Source organism: Leptosomus discolor, chromosome 1, assembly GCF_034619465.1.
Source record: "Leptosomus discolor isolate bLepDis1 chromosome 1, bLepDis1.hap2, whole genome shotgun sequence".
In the NCBI taxonomy this organism is placed as follows: Eukaryota; Metazoa; Chordata; class Aves; order Leptosomiformes; family Leptosomidae; genus Leptosomus; species Leptosomus discolor.
The window spans coordinates 145375438-145388325 of NC_141391.1; the positions used below are offsets into that span (position 1 = coordinate 145375438).

Here is a 12888-nt window from a genome sequence, read left to right on the forward strand (position 1 = left end):
ATCACTGGCCAGTGATACTCTCCCCACATACACATTTACTATGCTGCTTGCTTATTTCTACTCCATTCTGCCCTGTCAACTGGAAACGACCTAAAACTTTGAGGGGAAAAAAAGAAGTCATAAACAAGACTGTAGTAAGAAGCCATAAATCGAAATTCTTACACGTTCATATATTATACCAATTGGCACCTAACAACAAATCATGTCATATGACCTAGGTACAACAAAGCTAGCAAGATTTCAAGAGAGATTTTCCTCTGTTGACTTTTGGGATGCATAAAACGTAATTTGATTTGTGGACCTAAAGGAGTAAGTGAGTGTCAGTAAGTAGTTAGTTTTGTGTAAGTCAGCTTTTCTCACTGTTATTTGTTATTCGTAGCATTGTTCCACAAGCTCTGAAGAGTGTGCATGTTAGTGATTTGCAGTTTTACTGTGTGTTTGTCTGTCATGATGTTCTGCTGAGGCACTGTAAATATACACTATTGGCAGAGCTCAGCATGAAGACAATGAATTCCAAAAATACCCAGAAAAATTCACTAGTCTGACTGCAGCTTTCATGTTTTATAGGAGGCCCATAACCCCCCAGTCTATGGTTTCAGACCCAGTTCCCCCCGCAGCCAACCAAGCCCCACTTGGTGTGGTTCCCCCTCCACCCCGGACCATTTGCTCAGGATTATACAATCTTATTTGCATGATTATATAATCTTCTTTTCAGCAACATCCCTCTGAAAAGAGCAAACAACATAATAGGAAAAACAGTAGCGTAAGCCAACTGTTTCAAAACCCAGTGTCTGGAACGCGCAAAGGGCACAAAGTAGGAAAAAAAAATAAAATGCTTTTTTTTTGGGTTTGTTACCAGATTTTTCATACAGACCTTTCCAGGGAGAATTAATTCCAAACGAATGTAAGCCACAAAACGCCATGTTCTGTGAAACACAAACACTTCACAGGTTTGCTCTATTGCCAATATAGGGAGGGAGGCACCGTTTTGGATATCTCAAGGAGTATGTACAAAGGCGGCAATTTACTTCCTTCTCAACAGAAGCTGTCTCGGGGCATTATAAAACAATTCTCAGGTGTTTTTTTTGCCCCCCAGTTTAAGACTCTGGCAGACAAATGTTACCACTGCTGCTATTTTGACACAGGTTTTGTCCTGCAGCTGGTTGAACTCGTAACATTGACACCACCATTCCAACCATCCGAAATCCCAGTTATATCGCACAGAAGAATAAATGAAGTCTTAGCTGATATATGTGCCTCCACTCCTCAACTCTGCTCTTCTTTCATACACTTCAGACTCTGTCCCAGACAGGACGTTGTGTAAGTGAAGACTGTCATATTCCAATCTGCAAACAGGCTCTTCTGCTGGCTGCTAAAACTACTTATGATGTCAGTTACTTCAGCAATATTCATCTAAAATTAATGCCTTATAAATAATCAAGGAGTAATCTGCTTCCGTCTGTCAGGCTAACCCCAAAAAGAAAGAAGTGTAACATTTTTGCAAGAGAAAAGAAATTAAGGATGACCTGACCTCGCAAGTACGCTTGCCAGACAGTTACACGCTCTTTCTTGCATGACCTATTTTTCCCTGCTCACACCACGGAGGTGTTTCAAACAAATGGCCAGTAATTCAGACTGCTTGAAACACAGAGGGTTGCCACCCAAACAAGACAGTTGGGCATCTTAATGGCTTTGTCAGGTTTCCAAAAGTTTTTAGTGACTTGTTATCTCTTTTCAAGTCTGAAACGGAGCTCTATTTATCTAGTCCACAAAGGACAATGTCAAATGCCACACTTTTCCAGAAATTAGTGTACTGGGTATGGATCATAGCCTAATATTTTGTTGCGTATCACAGTGTGTGAATGGCCCGTGTAAAGAAGTATACAGAGTACCTACACGTAGTATACTTGGTGTTTTAGTCATAACACTAACATAAGGAATAACTTATAGCTAAAGAAACTATAGCTTAAGTAAGCCTTCCTATAGCCTAAGTTCCAATGCCAGAATACTTTCAACCTGCTTTTTAAAGATGCTCAAAACTATTGCCATTAAATTCCAATGTGATTTAGAGAACATCTGGTTCTACTACTAGAATTAGATTCTGTACCAGTTATGAAGATATGCATCACCTGTAGTATGAACTATTAATACCTGTGATTTTCAGCTTTTCCTGTTTGAGAACTCTACAACCTTGTTAGTAGAGACAAAGACCAATGTTCATGATATAAAAGTCTGTCTACAACAGGTTAACTTTTCTGAAGCACCTTTCAGACCCATTATTAATGGCCTCTTAGCAGAAAATCACTGAATTACACTATCATGAGATATTTAAGGTCACTACAAGGAAAAGGCACAGAAATGGTCATCTTTTGCTAATTCACAGAGGTCAAGGAGAGAAGAGAAAGCTTAAGACAGATAAAGACAAAGAAAAACGGAAACAAAACAAGTGATGAGGCGAAAGAAAAATAGAATAAATGTGCAAATGGAAGATGAGGCAAAGGACTGGGTTTCTTCATACTGGGGCTTATACGTACAGAGACAATATGAAGCTGAAGGCTCGCAAATACGCAACAACATGGAAAAGACATTGCTTGTGCTATTTCCATTGTCCAAATGTCAAACGCCTTCTGGGAACCTGGGGGGTGGGGGGAGAAGGAGTAATAGCTGTATAAGCATCTTGTAACAGGTTCTTCCTAAAGGGGATTTCTTGAAAACTGCTAGGCTCTGACGCTAGCCCATATGGGCTCAGGAAAGTCAGAGAAAATGCTGGCTGCACTTTTTCCAGGCTATTTGCATATGTTCTTTAGTATGCAGAATGTCTCTGTATGTAATTGAATTGTTGTTTTTGCCTCTATTAATACATATGCAAATGAGTCACTACTGCAGCTGTGCTGTATTAATCATATGTGTGCTTCTGTCTGTCTGCCCTGCAGGCTCAGGGTCGGAGGGAGGGGGAAGAGGGAATTCAGTCTCTTTAACCTACAAGAAAACTCACTCATGCAGACAGAGGTCTGCTAGCAAACAGCAGGCCTGAGTTACAACTGGAAGGAAGACAGGCTGGTCATTTTTCAGTCTTTTTCATTTTTCATAGATATGGATGGAATATGAAAGTTATGCAGAAAGGACTGTTAATCTAGATAAAAAGAATACGCTACCACTGCTAATTCTTTCCCCTGGAGGGCCAGGAAGGGAGTTATAATCTGACAACCCACAGGGTAGCCATGATGCTGTTTTACCATGTGTATTTATCGCCTGTAAATGTCCACTATGCATATGTTCAGACACTCACAGTGCTCAACAAAATACAGAGCACTTACATTTAGTCTGTCATAATGATTGTCTTTCGTAAACTGATTGGAATCTGATCAAATTATGTGATCGAGCTTTTAATTCAAATCTATTTTGATACAATACATTGAGTTTACCCGTAGCATTGTATAAGATTATATCAGAGGCAAGTATGGCCTATTTAGATGTCAACTACAAAACACATTTACCCATCATGAACAAGATTTATTTGAGCTGATGTGTTCTGTGGTTCATGCTTGCCACACAATCTATCACAATCTCTACCTCTAGCTCTCAGCAAGTATCCAGAAAGTGAGGACTAGTTGCATCCTGGTGTTGTGAGGCTTGCTTTTGAGTTAATTGGGAGGAACTTTTTACGTTTAAAAACATAGGGATTGCTCAGAAACACTCTTGGCAACCAATAGCCCCTCACTCAATTGCACACCACACACTTATACAGTTCAACAAATATTTTAAAATCATCACTAAGACTTCGTAATATATAACAAATCTTGGAAAGTTCAAACATTTGAAGACAACTTACCCCACACCCACATAGAGATCTTCACCCTGTTTAGATGGTTGCAGCTTCACTTGCATGAAGACTATTATGCCATATTTTTCTAGCTGAAGATCTGGACCTTGGTCTTCAGTGATCTCTTTTAAAATAGCCATCTTGGCTACTCATTTACAGAACAGGTGGTGAATATCTAGTGGCCAACACATTCACTTACAAAGCCAGAAACAAGTGGTGGACAGAAGTAGGCAATATAGAATCTGCATGAACACAGCAATTTTAAAAACTATTTAAAAGGGCATCCCACAAAAATGTATACATATTATGTTGTTTTATTACTCCTATTATTATCATTACTTGTGATGGCCATCAGAAACAGCATAGCAATATACTGAGCTAATGGCAGATGGACAACTGCCATCTTTTGGTTATGCTAATGAGAAACGTCGCTTTTCATGTACTTAGCTGTTTTTTTCCCCAGATGTGTGTGCTCACAGAAAAAAAATAATTCTACTTTTTTATGCTTAAATGGACTGCATGAGTATTATAATATTGTAATTAAACTGTGCACTAATGATTCATTCCCTACAAATTAATTCAGAGTCCTATTAATGAGAACAGGTAAAGTAGAAAAGCAAACAATGAAAGGATACTCTCACTGTTGAAAACCCAGCTTAGATGGTATTTAAAGTAGACACTGCCCAGCAAATAGAAGGAATAACCTTGCACTGCTAAGAAATGGTTTACCTTCTTGTAGACAAAGAATTGGTTATAGTAATATCCCAAGGAGGTCATGAATGTAGATTGCAGAGTAAATGAATAATGGATAATGTATTGCCATCTCTTGGCTACATTCTGTAAAGACAATAATGGGGCATCGGACTTTTCTTCTCATTCAGAAATAATTCATATGTCTTTGCAGCTCTGACAAGTTGTCTCCCCGATACAAGGAAAGAATCAAGCTTTCAGTATTCAGATGTACCACTACAGTGTTCATACAGCTTTTTCAGGGTCTTCTTTCACATATTTGAGGCATTGTAACACTGGAAGGCCAACTGCTTAATCTGGTCAAAACTGGTTATGACTACAGATTATAGTAAGAAATTAGAAAGATATATGCCAAAAAAAAAAAAAGTTAAAATTAAATGTGTTTGACAATTAATGCATGAAAATATAGTGCCATCTCTTTAAGAAAGCAAGGAAGTTCTATTAGCAACATTTCAAATGAAACTTAAGGAGATACTTCAGAGAAATAACCTGAAATGGCAAGTGGAGAGATGTAGCTCATCTTTGCAACAGTGCAAAAGCCAAAAGGAAGCTAGATCTAAGAAAAAAAAAAACCCAACCAGTATCTGACTGAGCAGGCAGTCCTCATGCTTTATTTTTGTTTCATAGGCAACAGATGTTTATACTCATATAACTACTGGAACAGTCTATTTTCTGATCAGTCGGTGTATACTTGTCAAATAGTTCTATCCTTTCCGTTTCCTTGAAGTAAAACAAACATGGAGACCACAGATGATTATGTGACCCTTAAGATATCTAGAAGAAAGCTTTTCCAAAGGAAAATTTGTAATGAGTCAGACACCTAAATAACAGCAAGATGAACAACTTCGAGAAGCACTCAAACTCTGAACAGGTTTAACTTTTCTCAAAATCTAGCCACTTATGTCAGTGTCTGCATGTGCCCCAAATTCTTCTAAAAATGTGGTCCAGACTACATATGCTAACTTCCATTGAAATTCAGTCTTTGGTATGCATTTTCCCACACCACTGAAAAGAATAGGTTTGTAGCAAGAAAAAAAAAATGACCCAAGTACTTAACACACAAAGTGCAGACTAAAAAACTTGGCCAAATTACTTTTCCAGATATGTTTGGGGTCTAAATCTGCTCATCATCTTCATACAAACAGACTAGGAGAATCAATCAGGATTCTTCAAATGTCTAGTCTTCGGAACTAAGACCCAGCTAAAATGCTTTCACACTTGTATGCTGACACGAGGTTCTCTTGATCCGTATAGTAACAAGTTTGGTCATAATGTGGAACACAACCACCGATAATCACCATGTCCTGTTTCATGCTAAGATGAAGCGGGAAGAAAGTCTGAACATGGGCACTCAAAACTTTTTGGGGTGTTTCTCCAAGAGCAGATGTTTTGCAGGAAGTCTGTATTCCATCAGACTGCTATACTGTTTTGACAGGACACAAAATGTCCATAGAGTAACACTAGACAGGCAGCTGTCATTATACATCCAGCATTATCTTTCACTGTAGTTATGGGCATACACGGCATTTGTATTACTGCCAATTAATCAGTCGTTGTCACTATTTGGTTATCAAACAAACAATCTGGGAAATCTGAACCATTCACACCCCCAATGGTGCAGATTCCTCTCAATTTTCAGATCAGGCGATCAGGTCCTTCATTTCCTAATGCTCAGAAAGCACTCAGGAATTTTTTTTTTCTCAGAGAAGAAACGACCAGATATAATCTAATACTGAATTAGCTCAGACTTCTGGAAACATCTATTTCATCCTAGGTATGCCAAAGATGACCGGGTATTAGAATAATCACTGCTGTTTACTTTGTGTAAAACTCGTTACATGCTATCTATGCTTACAGTTTTGAATATTAATCTTCAAGATGGAGGTATGTAATTCCCTCATCTGCTGAACCATACAGGAAAACGTCATGTTCATATAAGACATGCAGCAGTACTTCCGATTCACTAGCCTTATTCAGCAAAGCACAGTGGCAAGGCTACATTCAGTTTTGTTCTTGTTCATTTGAAACAGAATCTCCACGCTGAATTACTCTTGAAGAACAAGACCATATGTAATTCATGGGGGGGACAGACGGGAACAGACAGGACAACATAAGAAACTCACGTGCTAACCCAAGAGGGACTTTACTGCAATGAGGGTATATTTTAAAATGACACTTCAGGCAATGTTTGGGACTGAATCTTCTCACTAATAGAGGAGAGCTAAAACCCTTTTTTTTCAAATGGCATTTACGACATTAAATGTGGGTATGAGTGAATATGCGGTCCTGATAGATAGTTCTTTATCAGAGGACAGGTTCAAGCATGCATCATGTTAATTCCAGCTTCTCCAATATAGCCCCATCCAACTACCCGTTTTGCAACGTCTAACAATGTAAGTTTTAGTTTCCATTCTTATTGAGTCATTAGTTTCTCTGTGGATGCTGGAAATAAAGGCAATCACATATGGCTAATTGTGGCAGATATCAGATGACAGAATCTGTATACCCCAGTGGGGACTCAAAGGCAGGGAGAGAAATGGAGGGCTTCAGATTACAAACCCGTCAATGGGAACCAACAGGGCATTTCAAAATGTGAGATTACATTTTCACTGACAAAAAGTATCTTTGCCACAGCAAAACAATCAGGTGTTAGCTGTTCCTCTATAAATAATAGTGTGCATTTAATTTACAAAAAGAAAATTCAATTTTGACAACCAGGGATAAAAAAGTACTTCCTGTTGATCTCACAGTACACTACTGAAGCCATGTCCTGACTTAAAATTCTCTAATATAATAACAAAGACATGTTTATCGCTATACAAGCAAACAAGAAAAATTCCTTGGCTTTGTCATCACTAAGATAACACTGTGTACCAAATTCTGCTGGGAGCAACAAACTGAGCACTGTGTCAGGTTCTTTGATCTTTCCTGAAAACTACTGGTTTTAGTATACAAAGCCTGAAAGATGAGTGATAGGGAGGACAGAAAAAGAAGAAAAGGAACATTGTACTTTTCTGGCCTTCTGCTGTCTGATGATGAGATGATATTTGTAGGGAACACTATGGTTATATGTAATGTAGGGGAATGTCTGAAGTAAGAAGAGTTCTTCCTTGAAAGGGACAGTAATGGCTGCACATTCACTCACATAATTTAAAGGTGGTTTTGGATCAGTTCTTCATGACAAACATCATGAATGTTTCTTCACGACTGAAGAAACAGCTATCACTGACCTAAACTGGATTTGAACGGAGTTTGGGAGGCACAATGCTTCCAGGCTAGCAGCTACACTAGATTCAGCTCCACTCATGTTAGCACAGGCGAGAGTCTATTCCGAGTACTGCATCACAAAACCTTTCTCAAAGCACATCTAGCCTATCTGACTCTTTCTAATGGCACCAGAAATTAAGAGGCATTTCCAATTTCTATTAGAAAGGTTGCACTGATAGCTAAAAATCACTGTTAAGACATGAAGAAAGACCACTTCAGATTTTTTCCAGCACATACATACCCTTAGAGATCAAGTCTGAAAGGTTTGAATGAGTCTACAGAGTTAGTAATTTGAACCTCTCCCACTGACTGGCTGCCAAACTCTCCCTTTGATTCCAGACTAAACAACATGTAGCAAAACAACATAGGTGAATTCAGTCAATACTTTCAATTTAATGTTCTTCTCTGCACAGAAACAAGAAGCCTTTGAGGTTTTCAAATTTTCCACAACCTAAACTCATCTTAAGATATTTATGAAGTCAGTCACATTTGCACAAAGCCCACCTTTTTATAAGGAAACTCTCATTGTGACAAAGCCTATTTTAATCAGAATACTTCAGCCACTGCATGCAGAGATAGAGTCCAAAGCTGATGCTGAAATGAAAGTATACCATCCTCCCAACTTACTGCAGCACAGATGCATTACTTTAGGACTAGCTTGAATGACTGAAAAAATAAGGAAAATTAGACTCAAACCTCTATTTTCTCACTGCTAGCTAGCTCCATTTTTGTTTTTCCCTTCCCCCCCCCCCCCCCCTTTCTTCCATATGTGTGTTCATGTGTGTTTGGCTATTATAAGCACTTCATCAATACTGACGTTACTCCTCAAAATTCATTTCAGAGGGATGACTTTTATGGCTCCCATGATTCTTAAGCCGCCTACAGTATTTGTAACTCACAACAGAATAAGAAACTAACACACAGACAGTGTAGCTTTTCATACAAAGACACAATAGGAATGAATGTATTAACCTCTGTGGTGCATGGAATGTGTCAGCTTACACACTGGCAGCTATTTCTGTGGAACTCAGCTAACTTCCGCTGGCTGTGTTAAAAAAAAAAATCTTCCCCAGAACTATGTCCCACGCTCTCGTACGCTGGCCAGACAACTGAAATATCTGATGTTGCAGAGAGTCTACTTCATACTGATGCTGGCCAAACTGAGTTTGAGAATGCATTTTACATGTACTGTTTATAAATGCTCATCTTTTCCAGGCAGGTATAAAGCTCCGCTGTTCCATGTGACTTGGCAAATAATAATAAGCAGGGAGACGAATTAGTAAGGGAGAGTACCGGATTTTTTTGTTTGTTTCTACAAAAGAGCATCAATCCAGATTTTGCAGAACTAGAGATGATTTGGATCTTGATTTCATTTTAGCCCCAAATTTTATCCCGCTTCATCCGACCAGCAAAACATACATGGCAGGTAACAAAATTCAAACTGGGAGAGGGACATCATATTTGCTTAATTCCAATGACTTGATAAGGGCTGCGGGGCTGATCAGGAATACCTGAGGAACATCTGCACTGCTGTCATTAAGACCTGTGGACACCCTAATACCTCCAAAATTTAGAATGATATCGGGAGTTTTGAATCAGACACATCTGGCTACCAGGCCAACTCTTTAATGTAGCTCAAAAAAATTCTTTAGCATCTTTCCACCTGTTTTCTAATTGCCTATGTTAAATCAGTATAATCACTAATTATCTGCACTACAGCAGTGCCTAAAGTGTGCTGGGTACCATAAAACACTGCAGGAGGAGCCAGTCATTGCTCTGAAGAGCTTACAGTCTAAATGGACATAATCACGTTAAGCGACTTTTAAGCAGTTTAAAAGTGCTTGTCAGGACAGAGCTCTTCTGCCCAGCAATGTGTTTCCTTTTGCTGGTTTACACACAGCCAGCCTTTACAGCTTGTACCGGAGCTATCTACTGCAAAAGACAAGCAAACATACTGCTCTGCGGAAATTTTAAGTACAAACCTGAAAGTAGTTAAATTTTCAATAAAGACAGAAAAATATAACAAAAAGTTCCTTCAAGGTAAAAGGAAAATGTGTATGATTTGATGATTATTTTGCTTCAGGCGCAAATTTTATGTGAAGAGAGCAGACTAAAACCCCTGTTAATTGCATTGTGTTCAAATGGAAGAGAAAACTGGTTTTCATGTTTACTTAACCTTTGCCTCTTCTGCATTGTTTTCGGACTTACCTGCAGTTGGAGTGGGCCTAAGCCTGGTGTTGCTGCGGCAGCAGCTGCCATGGTAGTTGGGATCAGCTGAACGGGGTAAGGGTCACCTAAGTAAGAGAATAATAGAGGCGTCAGCACCTTTTATCTACTCTCCACCTGCAAATTAAAGTCCTGCATTCACTCTTTCCAAAAGCCTTCTTTTGTGTGCCTTGTTGAGGCCTAATGAAAAGCTCTATTGTGCAGCCTTTTACTAACACTCTTTTCACAATTCTGGCTGAGAGAGGAATGCGAATAAAAGGCACAAGCAATTAAGGCGGAAACCTCATCCTTTTTCATGATGTATTTAGGGAAATGGAAAAAAAAAGTGCACATTGATCAGAAGGCTGCACTTCAAAAAAAAAAAAAAAAAAAAGAAAAGGAAAGAAAGAAAATGGGAAAGATGGGGGTGGAGGAGAAGAAAAAGAAAACAGTACAACCTTGATAAGATCACAGCATTAGAAGGGGACAAATTTACGAGCTTGTCCAGAACTCGAAGTTAACCAAACTCTGCTCACTGTTAGTAAACTGAGCCTCACACAGATCAGAAATGGCACTCCCTGGACTACTGTGTTTTCTTTTACATGAGAAAAAAAAATCTTGCTTTAGTCTCAGGGTTTGATCCTACACAGGACAAAGCATGCGAAGTTAAGTAAATCAGATACAAGCCTCCAAAATCCCTGTGCTAACTCCACTTCAAGACTTGTGATTCAATTTTGCTTCTGAGGGAAAACTACTTCAGCTTCAGTAAGAACTGCATTGTGCTGAATGAGATAAAGGGACTCAGTAAAGGTTTAAGAAAAAGTTGCAGGTGTTTATAAAACAAAATTACCCAAGATGGCAAAAATTAAGATGGAGACATTTATGTTTTAATGTGATGGACTGCTCACTTTTGGTCACTCCTTACATATCTAATTTGTTGAAATAAACATCATGCTAGCCCATCAAGAAAACTACTAGGAAAACTGGTAAAAAATGATCAAAAATGTTAGATGCATTATATTGCTTCTCCAAATGACAAAATTTTTAAGCACTTGCCACTCAAATAAGGATCACCAGAGCATTTCTCTATGTCCCTGTGTTCTGGTAGTGTGTATGACTTCTGTAGCATTAAAACAGCCACTCGAAATGAGACTACGGAAAAGACAAATACTTTATCAGGAAAATCTACCTAAATGTTCCTGTACATTTCATTAGAGAGGTAGATTAAAAGTTTTCCTCCTTTATTGCGTTTTTTTGAGCTAACTGGAGAAAAAAAAAAGGACAAATTAAGAAGGCAATGCAGGCTGCTATCTACAATCACTATTAGTTACTATTGAACTAAAGTTTATAATAGTATCAATCCTAAGTTACAGGAAACAGAAAACAAAGGGAAAGAAATTTATCTCATGTTTTTGAAGTGCTAGGAATAAGCTGTGTTGGTGTGTACACATTCAGGAAAACCGCTAATGTTTATTTTTCCCTTTTATAATGCAACCTTCTTTACAGAGATCTCTTCATTCCAGCATTTTGATCTCCTGTTAAGAATTAAGTACCATAACTTCTAGAAATGGAGGGCCAGAAAAAAACTGGGCTGGCAAAGTATCTTAACAGATATTTAACTTCAATAAGCATGCCCGCTTTTATTTAAGAACATCTTAAATAATGCTTTGCTGACTGAAGCCTCGCAGTCTTTCAAGGCCAGCCAGCCAAGCAATGGGAATCCAAAGGTCCACTCACAAATGTCTGCACCAGCACTAGTCCACGACTTCTCTATTTATTTATTTATTGTTGATGGGCAACAGATTTCCTGACTTGCTTGGGTTTTTTCCCCCCAGAAGATGCCATTGTTTCACACTTTCCAATTTTACTTTGCTTTATCTGAGGCATTCGCTTTCTGTTTCATATCATGGACTGAATTAAAAATTTCTCTGACTTGAAATCTTCTGAAGAGTCATCTTGTGATCCAAGCCTTAAATATTTAAAGACATGGAGAAGAAAGAGACAGTGGTCAAAATCTCTCAGGGTCAATGGTGTTTAGCTGATTCCACACCACTAGTAGCTCAAAGGCTAATCCCAGTATCATTCTAAAAGACTCCTCTCTAGAAGAGGACATTTTGTTCAAGAACCAGCCATGAAAGAATCTAAAATTATTAATTTCTCGAGTGCAAAGAAAAGAACGAGGGAAAAGTTTCTCACTAGAATGTTGATTTTACAGCCCATTAAATTTTTTATTTACAAATGATTTTTATTAAAACATATGTAATAAGAGTTTAATTTCCATGCACTGTCCCACATAACTCTTCTCTCCACACACACGTATAAGCCTCAGCCCATCTTCCCACAACCTCATGCTAATTCATAAATCCCACTATTCCCACCTCCCTAAAGAGCCAGGCAGATTCTTACACCCTCATCTGTTGTGGGAATTCCAATCCTTTATGGTTTATTTAGTAGACATGTCAAGGAGATGCCTGTGAGAGAAGAACATGCTCAAGTCCCCGTGGCCATGTGCACACACCATGGTCACAACCACTTGCTTTGGTGGTGTAGGTGATGCCTCTGGGAGTTCTTTAGGAGACCATGCTAGAAAGCAACAACTACACCAATACATGCTAACTTAGTTTTTCAGAATTCTAAGGAAAACACTCAAATTCATCCTTAAAACAGATTATAGCTATGCTGAGCTAGGCTCTCCTATCTACCAGGCTGGTTTTTTGTTAGTTTACGCTTTTAAGGGTTTTACATTTTTACAGGGCTCCAAAATACTTTTAACAAACAAAAACAACAAACCATAGTGAAAGACTTCTGTAGCCTATCACAACTCTTCGCATCGTTATACTTTG

At 38.6% G+C, this 12888-nt stretch overlaps 1 protein-coding gene across 6 annotated transcripts in view; it reads right to left on the minus strand.

Moving 5' to 3' along the window:
* Positions 1-12888, minus strand: part of SOX5 (SRY-box transcription factor 5) — a 291555-nt gene that overhangs the window by 73712 nt on the left and 204955 nt on the right. For all 6 annotated transcript variants that reach the window (XM_086466682.1, XM_086466688.1, XM_086466675.1 and 3 more), the window contains one exon: positions 10049-10134. In XM_086466682.1, the coding sequence (XP_086322808.1) occupies positions 10049-10134 (86 nt within the window). The remainder of the gene's footprint in view (positions 1-10048; positions 10135-12888) is intronic.